This window comes from Eschrichtius robustus, chromosome 4 (genome assembly GCF_028021215.1).
Source record: "Eschrichtius robustus isolate mEscRob2 chromosome 4, mEscRob2.pri, whole genome shotgun sequence".
Lineage (NCBI taxonomy): Eukaryota > Metazoa > Chordata > Mammalia > Artiodactyla > Eschrichtiidae > Eschrichtius > Eschrichtius robustus.
In genome coordinates, this window is record NC_090827.1 from 36,369,226 (window position 1) to 36,395,829 (window position 26,604).

At 39.9% G+C, this 26,604-nt stretch overlaps 1 protein-coding gene across 1 annotated transcript; it reads left to right on the top strand.

The window, feature by feature from the left end:
- The first annotated feature begins 1,817 nt into the window (after positions 1 to 1,817).
- C4H4orf51 (chromosome 4 C4orf51 homolog) lies at positions 1,818 to 26,604 on the top strand. The gene is made up of 4 exons (XM_068541958.1): positions 1,818 to 2,044; positions 6,480 to 6,539; positions 21,569 to 21,629; positions 26,497 to 26,604. Exons 1-4 carry the CDS (start codon positions 1,818 to 1,820, stop codon positions 26,602 to 26,604), a joined length of 456 nt encoding a protein of 151 aa, XP_068398059.1.

Consider the following 26,604-nt stretch of genomic DNA (forward strand, 5'->3'; position numbering starts at 1 on the left):
AGGGCAAATGTGCTTATGTCCCAAATTTCAAACTTTTAAGGAAAGATACTTCTACTTCTAAATACTAACAAGTATTAGCAAGTAATTTTACTCTCAAAGAAGCGTACCCTGTAGTGTGTCAGCCTCACTTTAAAGGACTGTTTAAGGACTTCCCTGGTGGCGCAGTGGTTGAGAATCCGCCTGCCAATGCAGGGGACACGGGTTTGAGCCCTGGTCCGGGAAGATCCCACATGCCGCGGAGCAACTAAGCCTGTGCACCACAACTACTTAGTCTGTGCTCTAGAGCCCGTGAGCCACAACTACTGAAGCCCGCATGCCGTAACTAGTGAAGCCCTTGCGCCTAGAGCCTGTGCTCTGCAACAAGAGAAGCCACCGCAGTGAGAAGCCCACGCACCGCAATGAAGAGTAGCCCCACTCGCCGCAACTGGTGAAAGCCCACGCGCAGCAATGAAGACCCAATGCGGCCAAGAATAAATAAATTAATTAAAAAAAAGAATATAATCTCAAAAATAAAATAAGATAAAAGACTGTTTAAATTCAGCTCGTATTCCCAGCATTGAAAGATAGACTGCCTCATGTAACCATAGAAATATGTTGATTCTGGGCTTTTCCTCAGACCTATAGTCTGTGAAGGGAGGACAAGTCCTCTGCATGTTTAAGGTGCCCCATGGGTGCTGATCCAGCCACCTATGGAGAATCTTTTTTTAAAAAAATTTTTTGGCCACACCACGCGGCATGTGGGATCTTAGTTCCCCAACCAGGGATCAAACCCACGCCCCCTGCATTGGAAGCGCGGAGTCTTAACCACTGGACCGCCAGGGAAGTCCTGGAGACTCTTTTTTTTAATGCTGATGATGGATCCACTCACGGAGTTGCCGATCAAGGTGCGGCAGGACATGTGTTTCTATAAAGAATCCCACAGGTTACATGAATGAACACAGAGGGTTGAGAACTTCTGCCCAACATTGTAAAGCAACTATACCCCAATAAAAATTAATTAAAAGAAAAAAGAGTTGATCAGAGAAAGGACAAAAATAGAAAGATCTGTTTCGATTTGCCAATGAATAACAATTGTGTGGAGAAGGAGAGGCAAGCGTATTAACCAGGTTTAGAGTAATTATTAGTGAAGGATAGAGGAAATCAGGTGAACAGAAGATCCTAGAAAAGGTTCACAGTGGTGTTTCAGTGACCTTAATTCTTAACCCTGGCTGCTCTTTAGAACCTTCCAGAAATAAGCTTTTGAAAATTACCAAAGCCTGGGCCCTACTCCAGGCCAAGTAAATCAGAATCTACGGGCTGGGGTGCTGATTTTCCCAGCTCCTGGGGCGACTTCTGCATGCTGCCAGTTTCAGCATCATTGCTGTGTGACACGCAAGAAGCCGTTTGAGTCACCTGCTATCGTTGACATCACAAGAGGGGCACGTTTGCCTCCAGACCCTTGGAGGCCAGTCTTTAGAGGAAATGAATGCTTGGCACTGTCCTCTTGTTCCACCGTGATTAGGACTCACTCTTTTATTTATAAAAGCAGTGGCCACCTGCTTTCTTGCCATAATTTGTAGCAGTATATCGCTTAGAGCAAAAGCCAGAAAGTTATATAACTTCTAATTTTGCTAGTTGAAATTTGGGGGGATGGAAGGTGGTATTCGTGGAATTGTGTGACCTGTTGCTTGGCAACTTTAAGAGAGTTCAGCTTCTGCATTCTGTGAACTGTCGGAGTCACAGAGTTTGGTGAGGCGGTTCAATTAGTTCTTGCTACAAAAAGGAAATTAATTCTTCCTTACGCAGAGGGCTTGAAAAGTCGTCCTTCCGAGCAGGCCATGCCACACTTCTTCTACTTGACTCCACAAATTCTTCTGCCCTTTAGCCCTCTTACTTCTCAAGAGTTTGATCTGATCCGACTGAAGGTTGGAGCATCTGGGCAGAATGAAACAAGGTGGTCAGATTCGTCTGTAACAACATATGCGGGCAGTTACCGGAAAAAGCAGCTGGATGATTCCACGTGCGGCCGACTTCAAGCAGGACAGCACTGGCCTGAGTGTAACCAGTAAGATTCCTTTGTGATTCACCCCTGGCGATGTCACTGTAACTGGATGAGAATGCTGTTAGAAGGAGGAGGGTATTGTCAACCCTGAGACACTTTGTAGACTTCCGCGCTGTATATTTTCCTGGGTAAATGTCAGGGGGAGGAAGAGCTAAATGTCAGTTACCAGCTGAAATTATGTTTGTATTCTCTATTTAGTACTCCTAAAATTATGCACAACTACCTTTACTCTTGAAAAGTTAAAATATGAGTATTCAGTTAAGATGTAGATATTTTGTCTTCTCTGCTCAGCAAAGAGGTGCTTTTGAGAATTTCACTTTGTTTCTTGTCTGGTTTTTCCACTTTGGGGAATTGAGAAATTCCCTGGGAGCAGGAGGAACGTCGACTAAATCCTCCTCTGCCCTCCACCATGAATTGTCTCTGGATGAATTCAAGTGTTGGGGGCCCGAAAGACATATTCTGAGTGTTTACTATAAACCAAGCCCTATGACAGGCCCACAGAAAACATTAATTTCAGTTTCATATGGTAACTGAAACCACAGAAATAAGTAACCAGCACAGGGGAAGGAGATTTTATCAGTGTCTGTGGCGGGGGGTGGGGGTGGGGGTGGGGCGGGGAGGGGTATTGTGTTTCTGGAAAGAGCTCAGTAAAGCAGCTTTCCTCTGAGCTGGTTTAGGAGGTGGGGAGAGAAGGGAGGGCTGCCTGGAGGAGAGAGTGCACAAAGGCAGCGAGCACTTAATCCCAGGTGTTATCTGAGAGCTGTGAGCAACTCAGTGAGTTTGAGACAGAAAGCATTAAGTGAGGATGTGGAAAAGATGAGGATTCGTAATGCAATATTTCCCTCTGTAGGTTGTCAAATATCTTGTCCAAATTCTGGAAATCTATTTGAAAATCAATTGGATTACTGGCTCCAACTTGAGATGTGAGGAATAATTCAAATAATACCCTAACAAATACTAGTTATTTTGCCTTCCAGGGCTTTCCAAATTATCACAACAATGCCTAAAGCCAAAATGTCTCAGAAGTACTTTGCAATTGGATGCCTCGTCTGGTGTATTCCAGTGAACTACACAGTCGCTGCATTTTTAATAGCTCTCGAGTATGTTGACACCTCAGTTAACTTTGGAAATCCCTTTGCTAATTCTGTGAATTTTGAGGCACCTCTAGGCCAGCAGGGGAATCTTCAAGGCAATGCTTGCTTCCCTATCTCAACCTTGGACTCTCTGAGGTATACAAACCCAGAAAATATGAAAACTGGGAGAGTTCTGACTGGGCCTTTCAGAAGAGTCCCAAATTCTTTGAAAAGCAATGATTTTCCCTTCTGCATTGGTACTTATAGAACAAATCCCTGAATGAAAAAGCAGCAGCATGTTGGATCATGCTTCTGAAATGAAGAGGCGCTGTGCCAGGGCTTACTAAAAGGCCACGGGACAAATAGGGAGCATTAGTTTGTTACAGCAGCAATAGAAAAGTACAGGCGGATCTTGGAGATATTGCAGTTTGGTCTAATAAAGTGAGTAACCCAATAAAGCAAGTCACACAAATTTTTTGGTTTCCCAGTACATATAAAAGTTATGTATACACTATATTGTTAAGTGGGCAATAGCATTATGTCTAAAAAACAATGTTCATGCCTTAATTTAAAAATACTTGGTTGCTAAAACCAATGCTAACCATCATCTGAGAACACAGGGTTGTCACAAACCTTCAATTTGTAAAACACACAGTATCTGCAAATCACAATAAAGCCAAGTCCAATAAAACAAGGTATGCCTATAACACAGGTAGAATGGAGAGCAGAAACATTTTTATAATAAAGGAAAGTAAAAATTTTTATGATGAAGGAGCACGATACAAAATTTTCATCAATGTTTAAAAACAGGAAATATAAAAGAAAATTAGTACTTACCAGACCAAATTTTCACTTAACCAGTGAAAACACTCAGAACAGTGGAGAAAGGTTGGTTTGCAATCCCAGGTAGATTAATTAATTTGAGCCAGATGCAATTTTTAAAATGAAATTTTAAAAGAATGCCACTTTGCTAAAATATGTCAAGTTTTTAAGAATAAAGACAATCAAAGATGTGTAAGATCTCCACACAGAAAACTATAAGACATTAGTGAGAGAAAATAAAGATCTAAGTCAATGGAGAGATAAACCATGTTCATGAATTAGAAGACTAAATATTATAAAAATATTATTTCTCCCCAAATTGATTTATGCAATTCCAATAGGTGTTTTTGTGGAACTTGACAAGATGATTCAAGGCCAGGGAATAGCCAGGACACTCTCAAAAAAGAACAAAGTAAGAGGGTTTGTTCTACAGATAACAAAATTTACTATAAAGCCGCAGTAATTAAGGCAGGATGGCATTGTGGCACAAAGATAACAAATAGACCAATGGAACGGAATAAAGAGCCCAGAAACAGAACCATGCATATATGGGCACTTATTTATGAGAAAGGTAGCAGAACAGTGGAGAAAGGTCGTGTTTGCAATCCCAGGTAGATTAATTCCAGATGAATTAGAGGCCTAAGTGTGAAAGGCAAAACAGCAAATCCATTAGATGACGACATAGAGAATATCTTGTTGATCTTGAGGTTGGCAAAGATTTCTTAAACAGACACGAAAAGCACTAACCACAAAGAAAAAGTGAAGTAAATGGGACTATCTTAAAATTAAGTAGTTCTCTTTAACAAAACACACCCTTACAAGTATGAAAAGGCGAGCTAAGGAGAGGAAGACAAGATTTTCAATTCAGTGACTGACCAAGGGCTCATAACTATGATACATATAAAAAACTCCTACAAATTAGTAGGAAAAAGACAATCCACTAGAAAAATGGAACAGAGACTTTGAAATGAAGTTCATAAACCAAGATATCCAAGTGACCAATAAACTTATCAAAAGGTCCTTAACCACATTAGTAATCAGGAAATGTAAATTAAAACCACAATGAGCTTACTCATGTCATCTTCCAGAAAGGTTAAAATTAAAAACACCATTAATACTAAGTGCTGGGGAGGGTGTAGAACAATGAGGTCTCTCATGTACATCTGGTGGGAATGTGCATTGAATTGTTTTCTTTAGAAAAACAGTTTGGTCTTGTTTTCTAAAGTTGATGCTATAAATTTCCTAGGACTTAGCAGTTCTAAGTATATACGCAGCTGAAATGCATTGTCACACGTGCACCAAGAGACATGTACAAGTATGTTCATAGCAGCATTTTTCGTAATAGCCAAAAAACTGAAAACAAGCCAAATGTACAATATGTACTATTCATCAGAATGCACAGAATGCATCAGAATGCACAGACAGTGCTGTGATCATACAATGCCAGTGTAAATGAACAAACTATGGTTACACCTTGTAATGACACAAACATTATATTGAGCATTTTGAGCCAGATGCAATACATATTGTATTATTCCATTTACGTAAAATTAAAAAAAAAAAAAACAGTCTAAGCCAAACTATAGTGTTGGGTATATCTGCCTGGGTAATAAAAAATATAAGGAGAAGCAAAGAAATTATTCCCATAGAAGTCAGGAAACTGGCCCACTGATTACCTGCCTCAGACCTTCTGCCCCAAACCTATTGGAAAAATAATTACTGGGGTTGGGCTTAGAAATGTACATTTAAAAATTAATACCCTGTAGTGATTCAAATGCTGCTGTAGGTTATGAGAAGAAAGATACAGGGTGGGCCACCAGCTGTCATCTCAGGAGTTATTAGGGCTAGTCTGTGGGCTGAATACATGTCCAGGAGCATTTTAGGACTCTTTAGGCTGAGATAATTCCCCTCTATCCTTACCTCACACACACATTCCAGGTCCCCGGAGCTCGGAGACCCTCCTCCCCCCAATCGGAGGCCCTGAAACAATGGCCACCATGTGTTGCCCTCTAGAAATTGATGACTGTGCTTCCCGCCAAGCCAACTGCTTGACTAAAACGAGTGTCATATCTGGATTCAGGGAAACTGAACTACAGATATGTTTTGAAAGATAGACACAGCATCTGTGAATCCCCAAGTTACCCCATTGCTACTAAGTTTTCCTGGGAAACCAACATAATTACCGTAATATTTCCTATTCCATTCATAGCACTTATCTTATTTTGAAAACAACTCTCTAGCGAAGGTCTCAGAAATCCTGTGAAAACAATTTTGAACTTAATGTTTGAGATTTTCATGTACAAAAGTTGAACATTTTACCCTTTTATGACAAATCAGGGACCAAACAAATTACTAAAGACAATGAGAAAGTCCAACTTGGGTTGATTTAATGAGATTTTACGGTTGGGAGAGTGGAAAGAGAGGAAGAGAAGAAGCATCGAAGTTTAAGAGATCAAATGAAAGGGTGAGTGAAAAGCCCTGTTAAGTCCATAGTCTGTGACTTATAAACCCATAAGCTTATAACTTGTACTTGCTCTCTTTAGGATGTCATTGCCAAACTGCTTTGCCCGCAGGGCTGGTCTCCAAGAGACCACAGATGTTAAAGCTAAGTGCAACGTGATCAGTTCTGAGCACAGCCCTTTGGCCAAGTTTGCTGTCTTGATAACTTTTATGTTCTTGATTGTCATCCAGATGGTTTTCATTTGCCTACTAAAGGCAAGGCGTCTCTAGCAAGCAAATGAGCATGTTCCACTCTGGATCTGTCGCTCTTAAAAATAACAGTTATTCCAGGGCAAAAAAACTTCCTCCTCCATGTTAGTCCCAGAATGTACCTTTTGCCAGAGCTTGGAGCTCTAGGTAATGGAATCTGAGCTTTACTGGGTACATCAAAGAACTGGGAAGAAAAACCAAACCATTATAAACCACCAGCTAGGAAACTCCATTTACTAATCCAAACCCACCTTCACCCCGTTTTAGTTAAATCAGGATAACACTAGCTGCTATAATAGATAAACCTCCACATTCCAGTTGCTTAACACATTAAAACACAGTTTTTTTCTTCATCTAAAGGCCCAGGAAGGTGTTTTGCAGACAGACATTCCACAGGGTGATCTAAGGACACAGACTTCCTTCATCTTGGGGTTCCACATCCCCTGGGGCCCCAGAGTCCTTTCTCTCCATCTGGCGGGAGGGGATAAAGGGTAGGGAAGGCACCCCTGCTTTTTCACCATTTCAGCCTGGACATGACTCGCATCTCATATGCTCACATTCCAGTGGGAGAAGCGGTCACAAGGCCCCACCTACATGCCAGAGAGTTTAGATTCCTGGGCTGGGTAGACTCTTCCCAGTAACAACTGCACACTGTGGAAGGGGACAGCTGGCCCTCCTGCCACACACTCTGATTTTGGGGGAAGAAACACAATAGGTTTTTCTCATATAATTTCCACCTCTCAGGGTTCAATCTTTGAAGGTTTAATAAGACTAAAAATTATCTCAAATTAGGATTTTTAAAGCACCTTATAAAATATTCTGTTAATACTTTTTGTTGTATTTGTTGTTCAATATGTACCCATGTGTTGTGGGAGGAGGGTGGATGGTGTCAGGACCATCCTGCAGCCTCATGGGGTTCTCCTAAATAATGGACCACCACTGTTCTGCTGGCTTTCCTCATAAAATTGAACTTTATGGGAATAGTGCATTTGAAATGGGTTTTATGTGTCCCTCTATGGTTTGTTGAGGCAAGAGACAGGACAGCTAACCATCTGTGCTATTGTTAAAGTCAGGAAAGACTTTCTTTCCCCGTTTGCAGTAATAAACATGAAACTGAAACACACTAAATAGCCCGGAGACAAGTCTGAACTAGGGTAGGGGAAATTAAATTACTTACCACTGTACCATAGGTATTGCTTTGTTTTCCTATATCTCCTCTCCTGTCTTTATGGTAAAATATTGGTAGAGGAAAGGTAGAAAGGACATAAACGTTGTATTCCTAATGATGACTTACTAATGGACCTCGCCCATGTTGCCTTTTTCACTTTCCTCAAAAGGTCATTTTAATCTAACTGATGACTACACTCTTCATTAAGAGGTGACAGTATGTCAGAGTAGAATTATTTAATTTGGCCAGAGGATAACTTCCCTTTGTGCTTCTTTTCAATGTCCATGTCTAATTTTTGGATGATCAACTTTGTGCTAGAAGCTTCTAATGAAGGGAATTAAAACGCGAAGCCAAGGATCAGATTGTCAGTACAAGCCCACTGGATAAATTTGCTCACCACTAGGGGACATTGGTCTGTTGACTGTCTCTTTGTAGAAATGTGTCCATTGGGACTTCCCTGGTGGCACAGTGGTTAAGAATCGCCTGCCAATGCAGGGGACACGGGTTCGAGCCCTGGTCCGGGAAGATCCCACATGCCGCGGAGCAACTAAGCCCATGCGCCACAACTACTGAGCCTGCGCTCTAGAGCCCGCGAGCCACGACTACTGAAGCCCGTGCACCTAGAGCCCGTGCTCCGCAACAAGAGAAGCAACCGCAATGAGAAGCCCGTGCACGGCAACCAAGAGTAGCCCCCGCTCGCCGCAACTGGAGAAAGCCCGCGTGCAGCAATGAAGACTCAACGCAGCCAAAAATAAATAAATAAATAAAATAAATAAATTTTTTAAAGAAAGAACGAAGAAGAATTGATAGCAGATGAGAGATGTCATTAAAATTTTTTTTAAAAAGTGTCCATTCGTAGATATGCAAATCAGACAGGCTGTTCTTAAGTGTGATTCACATCATCGGAGGAAAAACATTCTCAAATTCTTTTTCACTACTGTCTTTCAAAGAGTTCCGTCTCATTTGTTCTGCCTACGCTAAGGCGGGTTTTCCTTTTGCGTCACTGTTAATTTTCTTTCCAAATGATATGGTTGTGGCTTTTCCCTTCTTTGGCGCCTCATATGCTCATCTCTCATGTTCAAAGAACAAAGCAATCGCTAATAAAAACTAAAATCAAGGATCCTAAAACTGCAATACCACAGACAGAAACTGTTCAACAATTCAACTTTCTAAGACAGATTCTAGCAAGTTTTGTTTAATTAAAAAGCTTCTCTCCAGCAGAAGCAATTTATGAAGAGCAAGGTGGGATGCGGGGCAGCTGGGGTAGCTCTCACGGGCTGTTCCTTTCCCTCTTCTTGTTCTCTTAAGGCCAAGCCTGTGTCCCTCCAGGATGAGCCCAACTTACCCTTGCAAAAGGGTACACTGGGCTCTTTGATTCTTGTTCTTCCAGGAGACGTAGTATGTACTAGGGAAGAGGTTATCTATAGAATGACCACATCAAAGCCCAGATGTGACAGCATGTGTAAGATCTTCTTGGGATAGTCCGTAGCCACTCATAACAAATTCCAAGTCCCTAAAGCAGCTACCTGGAACTCTCTTTATGGTATATGGCCTTTTACAAGGATGACAGAATCCAGGAAAATATTTACAAGAACCAAATAATATTCTGAGAGGGCAACATGAATATGGATTGTCATGTTACTTCAAGAGTGTGTGTGTCCATTTTTAACATCTTCTTTTTCTCCTATTCTTTCACTCTCACTTTTATTCTCCTGCCAAGCCTTCTCCAAACCTCAAGAGACTTATAAACGTAAAAAGAACTCACCAGACCACCCATAAGTCATGTCTTTACACGGGGAGATCTTAAAGCATAAACAAGATGATGTCACTTCTCTGTTTCCTGTCACACTTGCAATAAAATCCTAATTCCTTACCAAGGCTGTAAGGTCTTGCACAAATGGGACCCTGCCTATCTGTCCAGTCTGATCACTCTGTTCCAGTTACATTGGCTTCTTTCACAAACTTGAAACTGCTAAGCCATTTCCCACTTCAGGACCTTTGCACATACATTCTCTTTGCTGGAATGCAATGATCTCAGCTCTGCTGAGCTGTATCCTTCAAGTTTGAATTTGAATGTCACCTCTTCAGAGAGGTTTTCCCCAGCCACTACATTTAAAGTCAGTTCTTCACACTCTTTCCATTTTTAATTTCCATCTTAGTTCCTAATTTGCCATGTATTATTGTATTCGTTTACTTGTTATCTCTTTCCTCTTCTAGAACATAAGCTTCATGAGTGAAGGAGCTTGTCTGTCTTGTTCATCTCTGTATCTCCAGCACCCAGGACAGGGCTCAGTACAAACCAGATGTCCTTCAACTGTATATTGAACAGTGGTTTTTATGGACCTTCCATGGTTGACTTTTTCTTTCCCACAATATATTTCCTTATAGAGGCAGTTTGTTACATAGAATTTGTCTTCCCAAAGGGAATTCATAAAGTACTTTCAAAAATTAGAATGTAGTTTTTACTGAAGCAACCTTTCAAAAACTTGTGTTTCCATGGCCCAGCAATCCCACTACTGGGCATATACCCTGAGAAAACCGTAATTCAAAAAGAGTCATGTACCAAAATGTTCATTGCAGCTCTATTTACAACAGCCAGAACATGGAAGCAACCTAAGTGTCCATCGACAGATGAATGGATAAAGAAGATGTGGCACATATATACAATGGAATATTACTCAGCCATAAAAAGAAACGAAATTGAGTTATTTGTAGTGAGGTGGATGGACCTAGAGTCTGTCATACAGAGTGAAGTAAGTCAGAAAGAGAAAAACAAATACCGTATGCTAACACATATACATGGAATCTAAAAAAAAAAAAAAAAAAAAAATTGGTTATGAAGAACCTAGGGGCAAGACCGGAATAAAGACACAGACCTACTAGAGAATGGACTTGAGGATACGGGGAGGGGGAAGGGTAAGCTGGGACAAAGTGAGGGGGTGGCATGGACATATATACACTACCAAATGTAAAATAGCTAGCTAGTGGGAAGCAGCCGCATAGCACAGGGAGATCAGCTTGGTGCTTTGTGACCACCTAGAGGGGTGGGATAGGGAGGGTCTGAGGGAGGGAGACGCAAGAGGGAAGAGATATGGGGATATACGTATATGTATAGCTGATTCACTTTGTTATAAAGCAGAAACTAACACACCATTGTAAAGCAATTATACTCCAATAAAGATGTTAAAAACAAAAACTTGTGTTTCCAATGGCAGGCTTTAAAATCCTGTGTAGTAGCACATAAAATTGTAATACTTTAAAAATTGAATGAGGGAATTCCCTGGTGCTCCAGCGGTTAGGACTCCGTGCTTTCACTGTCGAGGGCCCAGGTTCAATCCCTGGTCGGGGAGCTAGGATCCCGTAAGCCAAGCGTGGCTTAGCCAAAAAAAAACCCAAAAAATTGAATGGAAACTAGCATATGGCACTACGCTCCTCTACCCCCCACCCAGGCTCTGTAACAGGCTGAAGAAGGCACAAATCTGAAACACACACACGCAGTCGTGTAGACCAGTGACGGGGAACAGGATCTGGCATGAGTGGGAGAGAGGAAAGAGAGCGGGAGAAGAGCTGGTGCCTGCAGCGCCCGAGGCAGGGGAGTACCTTCCTCTTCTTCGTGCTGTGGGTGTCCTGTGGCTTCCAGGCTTTGTTCACCTTGTTTCCATAACGTCTCAGGGATGTGCCCCCTTGTGCTGCTCTGGGAGCATTTCCAAAGCTTTCTGCTTCTGGAGGCTGGGGCCCCAGAGTGAAGGTGGGGGCAGATGGGGTAGGGCATGCTTGAAGAGAGGGACTCTTCCTGCAGGTTTGCTGGTCGGCCTGGGGAAGGAGCAACAGGCCAGCCCCGGGACGGAACAGTGAAGGGGTAGATGGCCACCACACCAGGCAATCTGCCCCAGCTGTCCTGGGAGAGACTCGCAGCTCGTCATCCGGGCTCCTCCACACCCAGGCCAGCATCTCCCAGGCAGAGGCATCAGGAGGGCCGCCCCTCTCCAAGGCATCCTCTTTTCCAAAGGCCAGAATTGGGGCCAACAGGAAAGACTCACCTCCTCCGCCTCAGCTACCAGGAGAAACCCCCAAATGAAACGCCGCCAAACAGAAACCTTAATTCCTACCTATCTCCTCCTGCGTGTGAATTCACGCCATCTTGTGCCTGTCACCTGAGATGTTTATCCCTGAGGTTCCACACTTTGCACTCCTACCACCTGCACTGAGAATGTTCTAGCACTTTCTCCACCCATCCCATCCTCCCACACACACACCTGTTGTCTGATGGAGACTGATATGGCTTGTACCTGGACTCCTGGTGCAAGCCGTTCAGGTCCATTCTGCTGGGGGAGAAGAGGACTCCTCAGGCTTCGACATGAATATCCTCCCTGGCTGCTCCTAGGGCCACTCTTGTGTGCCTTCCATTGTTAACAAAGGCGAGCTGCCCCTGCAGGAGAGCAGAGGACCAGCAGGGCCGCCGGGCAGGCTGCTCCCTCACCTAATCCTTGCCCTCCTCCTCTTCTTCCCACTCCCACTGTGGAGCTCGACAGCACGGCTGCCCGAGGAAGGGAGCAAAGTGGCTTAGGACAAGCCTCACCCACCACGGGGCTCCCGAATTCACTCCTGGTGTGGGCTGTCACAGCAGAGGGACCTTCTAATGCCGGGATTTAGCTTGTTTTCTGGCTAATTTGTATGCCTGGGTGTGGGAAGCGCAGACATTTCTTTTAAACAACAGAAAGAGAAAAGCTTAGGTTGGCCACCCATAAATCTAGGCAGCCTGGGAAGCGGTTTGCCTGGGACTGAGGTCCTCACCACACTCAAAATGACAGATACGCCAGATGATGGCCAGCACACCCCAGAGATTCCCAGGATGGGCCCCCAGACCCAGGGAATACCAACGCCCCTTTCAGGAGTTGGGAATTTTGTTTTCCTCTATTTGAAATCAGGAAACAGTCTAATAAATGGTTAAATGTGTTTGTCAGAAAATATTCAAGTGTAAGGCAAGAGTTTCCAAATTCTCTGCAGAGACTGGACACAAGGGAACATTGGCAGCCGAGCCTGTTATTAAGAAGGTCACAAGATGCCATCTGTTACTGCGCATACTTTGCTGTTCAAGCAAAACATCGACTAGGAAGTGGCTGCGATTGCTTTTGCCCTTGAACTTAAAAGATAGCACGACAGTGGGCACTACAGTGATTTCAGGGGCTTGTGTGAACAAGCCATGGGTCTGCCTGCGGGACGGGCTGGAGCTATGTGGGGAGAAGATGGGAAGAAGACGTTGGTTTTAGGTCTGTCCTTGGTTACGGCTCCAATGTAATTTGGGACGCTGCTGCTTGGTTTTCTTAATCTTTTTCTGCTTGTTTTTTGCCATCTATAAAATATGATAATAGCACTTCCTTGCCTATAATTATGAAATTAAGGCAGATAAGTGAATGCCTTATTATACACAAAGGTTTTTAAAAATATTTATTTATTTATTCGGCTGCGCCAGGTCTTAGTTGTGGAGTGCAGGATCTTTAGTTGTGGCATGTGGGAACTAGTTCCCCGACCAGGGATCGAACTGGGCCCCCTGCATTGGGAGCGTGGAGTCCTAACAGCTGGACCACCAGGGAAGTCCTAATTTTTTTTTTTTTTTAATTTATAGAAAAGTTGAAGGAATTGTACAACCAATATTTGCCTACTCTCTGCCCAGATTCACCAATTGTTAAGATTTTGCCACATTTGTTAACGTAGAGCTTTATCTCAGTCTCTCCCTATTGATACTTGTATATAGTACTTCTTTGCTGAACTACTGAGAGTAAATTACAGGTGTAATAACAGTAGATCCTTAAATACTTCAGCATGTACTCCTAGGAATTAAGAATGTTCTTTTAGCAAAAAAAAAAAAATGTTCTCTTACATAACTGTAATACTATTATCACACGTAAGAAACTTAATACTGATAGAATAATTTTTACCTAATATACAGACCATTAAATACCTTATTCTTAAAAATCTGTCAGGAAAAGATTCACTCTGTCATCTATCCCAATGGTTAGCAATTCTCTCTTTGAAATACCTTATATTTTTGAGGCGCTTTGAAAAGCCTGATGAAAGCTCTGGGCCCTATCTTCAGAAAAACATCCATTGAGACACTTCTACAAGCCAACAATGCATACCTCTTGGGTCCCTCCAGGGTGTCCATGGACTCTTGGTTAAGTGTTGTTAATCTTTGATCTAAATTCTCCTCTTTTGTGTACATACAATTTAAGACCACAGTACTCCAAAAAGGTTAAAAACTATTTTTCTTCACTTTCCAACATTATGTTTTGTGTTCATGAAGCTTCATTTCAAGGAACTCAAAGTTTCAAGGACCTCAGGGATGGGTAGGTAGGAGATCATATGATCCCCTAATCTAAGATAAGAAAACGGAATCACAAATACAGCTGAGAGCGGTACAATGACAGATACCCAGTAGGTGGACTACATGATTAGAAGACCAAGAATATTTCCAAACTTGAGCTTCTCTGATTCTGAAAGAGTGGTGCTCGCAAACCCACACTTGCTTTTTTGATAATTCACTTTTAAAACCAAATACCTGTGGCATTCCATCAGGGTTGGCGCAAGATTTATGGACCTAATATGTAAGGCAGAATTTGTTGGCCGTTACTGACATTGTTAGTTTCATCAACAAAATTGCCCAATTTGGTTGCAATTCTAGGAGGAGGAAGTGGAAGCAGGGAGGTGGATACACAGTAGCAAATTAGGGTAATGTTAAATGTCCTTAATTAAAAGGCCAGCTGAAACTGCCAAGGTCAAGTTGCACTGTGGGCTCTATTTTGTCAATTGTTAACTTGCAAAGAAAAAAATCGTCAGCTGACCGAACTCCAACATATGGGAGCTTGCTGGTGTTCTTCTCCATAAACAGACTGAAGAAAATGAGAGATGTTTCTACCTCAGTTAGAAAAATGACCAAGTTTGTTAAGTGTGTATATCCCTCATGCAGTGGTCTAGCACAAATTCTAATGCCTGTTTTCCCCCTGTAATCCATCAAACGCCTCAAAATTACTTTCTATAAAACTTCTATATTATAAAATCATATAATTTAGTAATTAATGATTATCTCATATAATTCTTGAAAGGAAGGGTGACAAAAAACTGCTTAAAGCCTCTGGCAGGCCTATGGGATTTATAAAAGTCTTATAGAGCTTTGAAAGGCTAAGGATTTACAGCCAATGGAATAATCAGAGCTAATTATGCAGGGTAAACTTCTTATCCACATGCTTTAACTGCAGCTGTGAAAAAGTGAGTTTTTCTTGAATTCAGCTAAATAATTATTGAACTCTTTATTTGACTTTAGCTTAAGATAGCCTGTTTTATTTAAAGTTTATCAGCATAAAATAACACAAATAATGAGTATCTGCCAAATGGCTATTCCTCTCCCTTGACTCATCCCTGTTGACCAGGCCCCATCATTTTATGCCAAACCAGACCCTCTTTACCTTTTTAAATCAATTTTTATTTACTTTTAATCAAATTTAATTTTTTCATCTTATAGGAAATGTATAACTTATAATTTTTTCCTCATAACAATGGCTATAATCACAAAGACAAATGTTGGTAAGGATGTGGAGAAACCAGAACCCTCATTCATTGCTGGTGGGAATGTAAAGTAGCACAGCTGCCTTGGAAAACACCTTGACAGTTTCTTTAAAAGTTAAACATAAATTTACAATAGGATCTAACAATTCCACACCTAGGTACCCACTCAAGAGAAATGAAACAAATGTCTACACAAAGATTTGCATGTGAATGTTCACTGCAGTATTATCTATAGTAGCGAAAATCGGAAAGAACCCTTACATTCATTAGTTGGTGAACGGATAACAAAATCTGATATATTCATACAATGGAATACTACCCACCAATAAAAAGAACGAAATATGGAATGTGGATGAACCTCAATAAAGTTGTTAAAAAATACACTAGAGCTTCTTCAGACCTTGAGAAAAATGTATAGCTTTAGAATTTCAGCATAGTCTTGGTTCCCTCCGTTTCTAAGAGTATAAGCTGTGTATCATAGAAGAATGTTCCAGGCATAAATTTACCTTGACTTCTGGCTTCCAGTTCTGCATGTAAGGGGCTTGAAAGAGTCCACTCCATCCTAACAACGGGTAAAAAGCTGAAGAGAGTGAAAAATCAACAACTCTTCTTAGATCCATAAGAGAGGTGAGGACACAGGGCAAACCGACACCCCCAAGATTGAAGAGACAGGCAGGTGAATTCAGAGAGTCACAACTTACCAGAGCAGAGTCTCACAAGTGGAAGCCACTACAGGAACCAGTGCCAGGGTTGGAATACCTGAACAGTAATTGCTGACAAATTGCTGGAGGCTCAATGTAGACAAGTCTGAGAGTGAAAAATTCTAAAAGGACCCAGGCATAGGGCAACCCCTACAGTATTGTGAGATTTACCCCCAGGAACTTGACCAGGTACCCACAGTAAATATCAGAGAAAAATCCCCTTGTGCTTCCGGCAGGGGGAGGGGAAAAAGGAACCATTTTGAAATACTCCAGAGCACTATATTCTTCTTAACAAGGTCTACCCTCATGAGAAGCTAGTTAACCAGAGCCTAATCTGCCAGGGTATTATCATAGCCTAACTGACCTGGGAGAAGGGAAGTACCCAACTCCAGCTTACCCTAGCTTTCCATGTGGGAAAAGAAATACCCAACTCCAGTCCACTTTAGCCATTCTGTTCCACCTAAGCGGGGAGAAAAAAACTTGGAAAAACTTGTGAAGTTCACAGTCCAGAGGCACAGGCTCACTAAATGGCTGAGACCTAATCATAGGACTATAGAATGCTTCCCCTCCCCCTAGAACTTACTGCCACATTATTTAAGGTCCTATTTACAGCAATTCCTTTTACCTGGTACAACACATTCTGCTATCAAGAAAAAATTACAAGGCATGCTAAAAGGCAAAAACACATTTGATGTAACAGAGCAAGCATCAGAGCCAGACATGGCAGGATGTTGGAATTATCAGACCAGGAATTTAAAACAACTATGGTTAATATTCTAAGGGCTCTAATGGATAAAATAGATAGTATGCATGAACAGATGGGCAATATAAGCCTACGTGGAAATCCTAAGAAAGAACCAAAAAGAAATGCTGAGATCAAAAACAGTGTAACAGAAAGAAAGAATGCTTTTGTTGGGCTTATTAGAAAACTGGTCACAGCTGAGGAAAATATCTCTGTGCTTGAGGTTACCTCAATAGAAACCTCCAAAACGGAAAGGCAAGGAGAACAAAGACAGAACAGACAGAACAGACTGTGGGACAACTATAGAAGGTGTAATGGGCACACCAGAAAAAGAAATAGAAAAAATATATAAAACAATAATGACTGAGAATTTTCACAAATTAATGTTGGACACCAAACCACAGATCCAGGAAGCTCAGAGAACATCAAGAAGGATAAATGTAAAACAAACAAACAAACAAACTCTACATAGGCATATCATTTTCAAACTACAGAAAGTAAAAGTTAAAGAAAAAAATCCTGAAAGAAGCCACAGGGGAGAAACACCTTACCTATAAAGAAACAAGATAAGAATCATATCCAACTTCTTCTCAGAAACCATGCAAGCAAGAAGAGAGTAGAGTGAAATATTTAAAATGTTGACAGAAAAACCCCACTAACCTGGAATTCTATATCCTGTGAAAGTATCTTTGAAAAGTGAAGGAGAAAGAAATACTATCTCAGACAAACAAAAACTGAGGGAATTTTTTGCCAGTAGAACCACCTTGCAAGAAATGTTAAGTTCTTTAGAGAGAAGGAAATAATATAGGTCAGAAACTTGGATCTGCATTAAAAAAAGGAAAAGCATCGAAGAAGGAGTAAGTGAAGGTAAAATAAAAACTTTAATTTTTCTTATTAATTGATCTAACAGATAAGTTTGTTCAAAGATAATAGTAGTAACAATGTATCGAACAGATAAGTTTGTTCAACGATAATAGTAGTAACAATGTATTCAATTATGTATGCTTATGTATATGTATATGTCTTATGTATATCCTTATATATGTATGCTTATATATAAGTGAGGTGAATGACAGAAATAATACAGGAAACAGGAGGGAGGAAATAGGAATATTTTATTATTATAAGGTATACTCATGAAGTGCTATAGTGTTATTTGAAACTACACTTGGATTAGCTGTAAATGTATATTGAAAACTCTAGGGCAACCGCTAAAAAAGTAAAAAAAAAGAAGTAGAATTATTATACTAAGAAAGGAGCAAAATACAATCATATAAATGCTCATATAAAATGACAGAAGGCAGAAAAAGTGGAAGACAAAAATAGGAGTAAGGGCAACAAGTAGAAAACAATAACAAACATGGTAGATGTTAATCCAACTGTATCAATAGTCATTTTGAACATCAATGGTCTAAATACACTAATTGAAAGACAAGAGGTTATCAGTAGATCAAAAAACAAGACCCAATTATATGTTATCCACAAGAAACCCCCTTTAACTATAAAGACACATATAGATTGAAAGTAAATGGATGGATTACTTGATTTTCATCATATGTAAGTTTTAGAAATACCATACAAAGTTAAATGAAAATAAATGCTTACAAAAAAAGAAAATAAATGCTTACAATGCAAACTAAGTAACTGAGAAAGCTTTGAGATGCTTGGTAGTTTGAAAAATAAAAAAAAACACTTCAAATCATAATAATTGCTATAAAAAAAGTAAATAGATGGAGAAAAATATACTATGTTAATACCAATGAAACATAAAGCAGGAATAGCTCTATTAATTTCAGACACAGCAGACTCTGAAGCAAGGAAAATTATCAGGGATAAAGAAGGGCATTAAATAATAATAATGATAAAGGTGTCAATTCTCCAAGAAGACATAATAATCCTTAACATGTACGTACCGAACAACAGAGTATCAAACTATGTGAGGTGAAAACTGATAGAAAGGAGAAATAGATGAATCCACTATCATAGTTGGAGATTTCAACACCTCTCTATCAGAAATGGACAGATCTAGAAGGAGGAAAATGAGTAAGGACATAGTTGAACTCAACAACATATCAATCAATTGGATATAATCAACATCTATTAAATAACTTCATCCAACAACAGCAGAAAATACATTCTTCTCAAGCTCACATGGAACAGTCACCAAGATAGACCACATTCTGGGTCATAAAATACACCTTAACAAATTTAAAAGGATAGCAATCATAGAATGTCTGCTTTCAGACCACAGTAGAATTAAATTAGAAATCAATAGCATAAAGATAACTGGAAAATCCCCAAATACATGGAGATTAAACAATACATTTCTAAATAACACATGGGTCAAAGAGGAAAGGTCAAGAGAAATTTTAAAATATTTTGAACTAAACGAAAATGAAAACACAACTTATCAAAATTGGTGGAATGCAGTAAAAGCAGTGCTTCGAGGGAAATTTATAGCATTGAATGCATATATTAGAAAAGAACAAAGATCTAAAATCAATTTAGTTTCCACCTTAGGAATCTAGAAAAGGAAGAGCAAATTAAATCCATAGTAAGCAATAGAAAAGAAACAATACGTAGTAGAGTAGAAATCAATGAAATTGAAAACAGGAAATCAAGAGACAAAATAAAGGAAACAAAAAGCTGTTTCTTTGAAAAGATCAAGAAAATCAATAAGCCTCTAGCTGGGCTAACTAAGAAAAATGTAGAGAAAGGACATAAATTACTATCAGAAATAAATGAAAGAAGGGAAATCACTACAGAGTCCAAGGACATTAAAAGTATACTAAAGGAATACTATGACCAATTCCATGCTGGCAAATTTGATAACCAAGATGAAACGGACCAATTCCTTGAAGATAGAAGCTGCCAAAACTCACACAAGAAAAAAATACACAATCTGAATAGGCCTATATCTATTAAAGAAATTGAATTAGTAATTAATAACATTCCCAAGCAGAAAGCAATAGGCCCAGATGGGTTCACCAGTTAATTTTACCAAACACTTAAGGAAGAAATTATACTAATTCTCTACAATTTCTTTCAGAGGTTAAGAGGTTAGGGAATACTTCCTAATTCATTCTATGAGGCCAGCATTACCCTAATACCAAAGCCAGACAAAGATATTACAAGAGATATATAGATAAACATATCTCATGAACACAGATGCAAAAATCCTCAACTAAATATTAGCAAATAAAATCCAACAATGTATAAAAAGAATTATAACCACAACCAAGAGGTATTTATTCCAGGTATGCAAGGCTGGTTCAACATTCGCAAATCAATTAATATATCCATCACATCAATAAGCAAAAAACAAAAACAAAAACAAAAAAAACCCCACATGATCATGTCAATAGATGCAGAAAAAGCATTTGACAAAATTCAACACCCATTCATGATAGTAAACTAGGAAAAGTCTCAGTAAACTAGGAAAAGACGAGAACTTCCTCAACTTGATAAAGAAAATCTACAAAAAAAACCTATAGGTAACATCATATTTAACGACAAACTCAAAGCTTTCCCACTAAGATCAGGTACAAGGCAGGGATTCTCCTCTCACCACTCCTTTCAACATAATATTGAAAGTACTAGCTAATGCAATAAGACAAAAAAAGGAAATAAAAGGTATAGAGATTGAGAAGGAAGAAATAAAACTGTCTTTGTTCACATATGACACAATTTTCTATGTAGGAAATCCAAAAGAATTGACAAAAAAAGTCCTGGAAGTAACAAGTGATTATAGCAAGGTTGCAAAATACAAGGTTAATACACAAAAGTTGATTGCTTTCCTATATACCAGCAATGAACAAGTGAAATTTGAAATTAGATTCAGTGCAACCCCAATCAAAATCCCAGCAAGTTATTTTGTGGGTATCAACAAAGTGATTCTAAAATTTGTATAGGGAGGGATAGATAGGCAGAGCACAGAGGATTTTTAGGTCAGTGAAAATACTCTGTATGATACTATAACGATGGGTACATGCCATTATACATTTGTCCAAACCTATAGAATGTACAACATCAACAGTGAACTGTAATGGAAACTGTGAACTTTAGGTGATTATGATGTTACAATGTAGGTGTGTCAATTGTAACAATGGTTAACACTCTGGTGGGGGAATGTTGATAATGGGGAGGCTATGCATATGTGGGTGCAGGTGGTATATGGGAACTCTGTGTAACTTTCTCTCAATTTTTCTGTGGACCTAAGACTGCTCTAAAAAATTAAAATCTTTAAAAAAGTAGAGCATTTGAAAGGTTAACTTTTCTTTTTTATGGGGGAGAGGGGATATAAAGAATTATTTTGTAGCTGAATTAAAATTTAAGAAAATTAATGAAGACTGACACACAGTCCCTATTTTAGACTTACTTCAGGAAAACCTCATAGAGAAAGCCAAAGGACATATAAAACTGAATTATTCTGATAACACTTTTTTTATAGACTCAAATAATTTCAATGTCTTCTTAGCTATTATCAGTATGGTTTTCTTTTTAAAATAATATTGAAATATGTACCATAAAAAACAAACATTTTTACCCAGCCACCCCAGAAGCTCCAGAATGTTTACTATGACTTAACTTTTAGTTATAGCTTTGTCTTACCGCTTCTTTTCTGTTGGTCAAATTCTAAAGGGAAATAAGTGATGTGTATACAATTTGTTGGTATAGCCTAATTGGGAATGTAAGAAATTTTATTCTAGCACTGGGCTTGATCCTGGTTTTCCTTCTTCATTTGCACGCAGGACTATTCCTTCATATAACCAGTTCCTTTAAAAATTCATTTGATGTCAAGCATGGAGTGGTAAGTCCAACATTTCTCAGTGATCATTTACATGTAGAGCTTAAATGATTGCATACTGTATATTATTTATTAAAAAAAAAAAACTGGAGGGAGTTGGAGTTATTGTTTAATATATTCATTCATTAAACATTTATTCCTGAGTGCTTATTATGTGTGTAGCTTTCCTCTAGATGATGGAGAAACAGAGATAACCAATATTATAATTGTGAACTGATGATACTGTACTTCTTTTAATAGTCACCAACTTTTCCTCTTTCCCATGTGTGACAATAACGATACATACATTGACAGTTAAAAACAAAAACAGCTTTTCTCTGATTGAAAACTTTCAAATAATACGGAGAAATAGAGACAAAAGTAAAAGTCACCTGAAATCCTTCCCCTCTCCCCAGGGATAATCACCATTAACATTTTAGTGAACTTCCTTAGAAACGTCCCTCTATACTTATGCATACATAAAGATGCGCACAGGCATACACTTAGAATACATTGATGGGATCCGTTGTCCTCTGTAATCTGCTTTAACCACTTAATGTTTTCATGGACATCTTTAATGTTAACACAATCATTATTTTAATGGATACATAATATTCCATTGACTGGATGTATCAATTTAAAAATATGCCTTGTTGCTGGGCATTTAGGTTTTTTAAATTTGTAACTATTATAAATAATGCTGGGATCAGTAAATTTGAATGTAAATTTTTGCAATTGTACAATCATCATCTCAGAGTCCTTTCCCATAAGTAGAATTCTTAGGTTAGAAGGGATGCTTATCTTAAATTTTGATGTACAGCCAAATTGCCTTCCAGAAAATTGGGCTTATGAACTAGCAATCCACAAGAGTGCCTGTTTTCCTATATTTTCACTAACACTGGCTCTAAAAAATAATTTTGATATTTTCTAATTTGATAAAGATATTTCAATCTCCTTTTAACTTTCATTTCTTTGATTATCGGTGAGGTTGAGCATCTTCTGTTTACTAGTTATTCGTAGCTCTTTTGTGACTTATAGTCAATTCTCATTATTCAACGTAGTTATCTTTTCTAAAGTCTCCACTAACACTGAATTACTGAATACTGAACTATTATTGCTCCTAAGGGAAATGGAGGGTCAGGTTCCTGTGAGCCTCTGGTCATACGGTTTTCACCAACTGATCAATATGTAAATTTGTTTTATGCGTGTTTCTGTTTAACCATACCTTATTTAATATATATTGTTTTTTTTAAAATTAATTAATTAATTTATTTATGGCTGTGTTGTGTCTTCGTTTCTGTGCGAGGGCTTTCTCTAGTTGTGGCAAGCGGGGGCCACTCTTCATCGCGGTGCGCGGGCCTCTCACTGTCGCGGCCTCTCTTGTTGCGGAGCACAGGCTCCAGACGCGCAGGCTCAGTAATTGTGGCTCACGGGCCCAGTTGCTCCGCGGCATGTGGGATCTTCCCAGACCAGGGCTCGAACCCGTGTCCCAAGCATTGGCAGGCAGATTCTCAACCACTGCGCCACCAGGGAAGCCCTAATATATATTGTTGATCCATTAACGTTGAACTTAACAGCACTATAACTTGTACCTAAACAAAGCTTATCTAACAAACGTATTTTCTCTGTAAGGCACATGACAACCTTCCTGCACTTAGGAACCCTAGACAGCACATCAGCACTGCACCTGGGGGCCATTTTAAACAGTGAAGTCATTAACAAAAACCATGAGAATGCAGAACATGTGGCAGTAAATGGGCTGCAAAAAGGACACTTTGTTTACTGTGTGAGAGCTGAAGCAAGAAAGAGTGTGCTCTTGTTGTACCTCCATCGACACTGTGCAGGTCAGGTGACTCAAACTGTTTGCCACTTTGGGCATGTCCTTGAACAATCTCAAAAGTGCTGCGAGTATTGACTTTGGGGTTACATAAATATTTTAGCAAGCAGGCAAATTCTCAAATACGGAATCTATGAGCAACGAGAAGTGATTGTATTCACCTCCTTTGCCCATTTTTCTACCAGGGTGTTTAGCTTTTCTTATTGGCTTGTGTAAGCTATTTGCATATAAGGATAGCAATTTTATAAATATTTTCTCCAATTTTGTCTTTCTATCCTATTGCTAGTATCTGTTAGTATAGTGGCTGCTGACAGCAGTATCAAACGCCTTTTGAATGGGGAGGACAACACAGTGGAAACACAACAGTGGAAAAGGAATTTTATTAAGTTTCGATTGTGAAAGTGGTTGGTTTTATTTTTAATCTCTCTTTTTCACAGGCGCACCAAATTCTGTCTGGGGATTTTCCTCTAGCACCTCCAAGTTATGAAAGAACATGTAAGTCCAATCCAAAACTACCACTTTACATTCATGTTCTGCTTTTATTGTAATTATGATCTTTATCCGATATCTTCATCCACTCCAGAGTCTGAAGTCATTTAAGGCCTTTTGCATTTCTGCCTCCTTCCTCCCATCATGCACTGTGTTACGTCATTGCACGTACCTCTCCGAACCTAACTGTAAGGATGGTAGGATAAGAATCTTTTCACTCGTCACCCAACAGTGGATCCCTGGGAGAGTCAGTAATTTTGCACAGTGTAGCCGTGAGGGTGGAGGTGTGTGTATGTTTAGAATTGGTGTGAAGGTAATCCACAGTTTACAATAATGTGATAAACAGAAAAGACTATAGAAATAGACTATTCTGATAAGCAGTCTTCCCAAAAGCATCACGAACATTTCTTGTCTAGATCTCTACAGTTATTTTGGAAACAAGCCTCAAAGAGGCTTTTAGGGACTGGAATTTCTCTCATATGGTCCAAATTCTCCTCAGTGACATCAGGGATTTGCTGGATTCCATCTCTTGAGAAAAAGGCAATAAGTTCTCAGATTGTCCTCCCCTTCCGGGGACCCACCGTGGGTGCCCAGGGTCCTGGGCTCAGCTTTCTCATGTGCCCGTTCTGCTACCCAACACCTCCTGTTCCTGGTCCCCGTGACATGGCCCTCCAGAGCAGGGGCTTTGTCTTGCCTACTCAGACGTTCTCAAAACCCAGTAATTTTTAACAGGATGTGAAAATGGGATTCTTATATCTTAAGAGTTCTGGCAGAGACTTCTAGAGAAAGAAAGAATAAAAACTGGTTTCTACAAGCACCCTACTGACTTCACCTCATTTAATATAAAATTAACAACGATTTCTGCTATCCTATTACTTTTGCTTATTAAGATTTCTCTTTAAATTGACTTAAAACATGTGGCCTCACCCTAAGTAATTATATTTACAATACCATGGGCTTGGTATGCTAGTTATGTGCATTAGACAAAAAAACCTGGACTTCCCTGGTGGTCCAGTGGTTAAGACTCCAAGCTTCCACTGCAGGGGGCACGGGTTCGATCCCTGGTGGGGGAACTAAGATCCCGCTTGCTGCACCACGGTGAGGCCAAAAAAAAAAAACAAAAACAAAACCTGACCATTAAAATAAAAAATGTTACTCAAGCACCACCTAACATTATCATAAGAACCACCAGTATATATACATATCACTTTGGAAAACCCTAGTCTGTGGCACCAACTAGCTTATCTGATAAATTTAGTTAATGGGACAGGGTTGAACGGCCCACCTCCGTTCCCAGGTAGCTTATCTGTTTAATGGTGGCCTTCCAGAAAGTTACCAGATAACACTCCTAGCACGGGAGGGCAGGGCTGTGGCAGGCTGTGGAGGGAGTTATTCGGGGGCATTTGAAGCTGGGCAGTCCACTGAATGTTGTATTATGCGGGCAGCCAGGGACCTCTCTTCCCTGTAGGGTTGATGCCTGCTTCTAGGAAGGGTAGCTGATTTCCTGGAAGTATATTTACTGCTAGCTGGCCTCCTGGGAGTTGCCCGGGAGAATCATGAACTATTGTTAAATAAATAAATCCCTCTTGCTGCACAGAGTTGTACTGATGCCAAGCAATTCCGCTGCCAGTGTCCGCAGCTGTTCCGGGGAACAGTTGCCTGTCTCTTCGAGGTGCTTCCCCGACCCCCTCCCCTAAAGTGAATTTTCTATACTCACACTAGCTTCTTTTTAGTCAACAATTCCCGACAAATTAATGACATTACATCCTGCTCTTGTTTATATGGTGCAACAGGCTAAAAGTACAACACACACACACACACACACACACACACACAGGTACACCCCACGCAATTAATATGGGGTACTTGTTTGGGAAGCCTTGGGCCTAGAGTTCTGAGTAAAGAATAAATCACAACTTGTAATTTATAGGACAAGGCAAAAATCTTAATTAAAAAAAAATAGGCATTATATTTGGGGGAATGGGAACAAGCACTGAGATGTAAAATGTACACGTTCCTGCATCGGCAGCAAGTAGGGACTGAATGAGATTTTCAGCAATGAGTAAGGACTGAATGAAAATTTCAACCATCATTAACAGTATTCTCACTTTAAAAAGTATTTGCTTGGTGTCTAATGCTTTTGGTAACCATCTTCTGCATATTTATATTTCTGGGTCCTGTCTTCAAGAAGTTCATGATGTTAACACTGGAAAGCAGAGACATCCACTCCCAGGAATGTCTGGACTAAAGGGATGGTAGGGAAGACAGGGGAAAAAAATCTTACCGCTAAAGGATGATTTAAGGGGCAGTAGCGAAGCAGTGAATGGTTCGGTTATTGATTCCAAGAGTTCTTGCCTCTTTTTCCTCTCCTGCTTATTGATCTGGGCTTCCTGACACAGGCACGATACATGAAATAGGAAGGTTAAAGGAGGTGGAAGAAAATGCAGGAACAATCCCAATTCCTGCTCGTTACCGATGTCTTGGCAATTTAATTCCCAATTCTGTGCAAAAAAGTAACCTTAGCGGATGGGCGAGTGCTGACAACCAGGCCATTTTTTTTTCCAGCTTCGGGGACCATGTAATTCTACAAGCAAGACTAGCTCATCTGAAGACTCAGAAGCTGATCAATACTCCGTTTACAGTCTGGGAGGACCGTTCTCATCATTTAGCTGA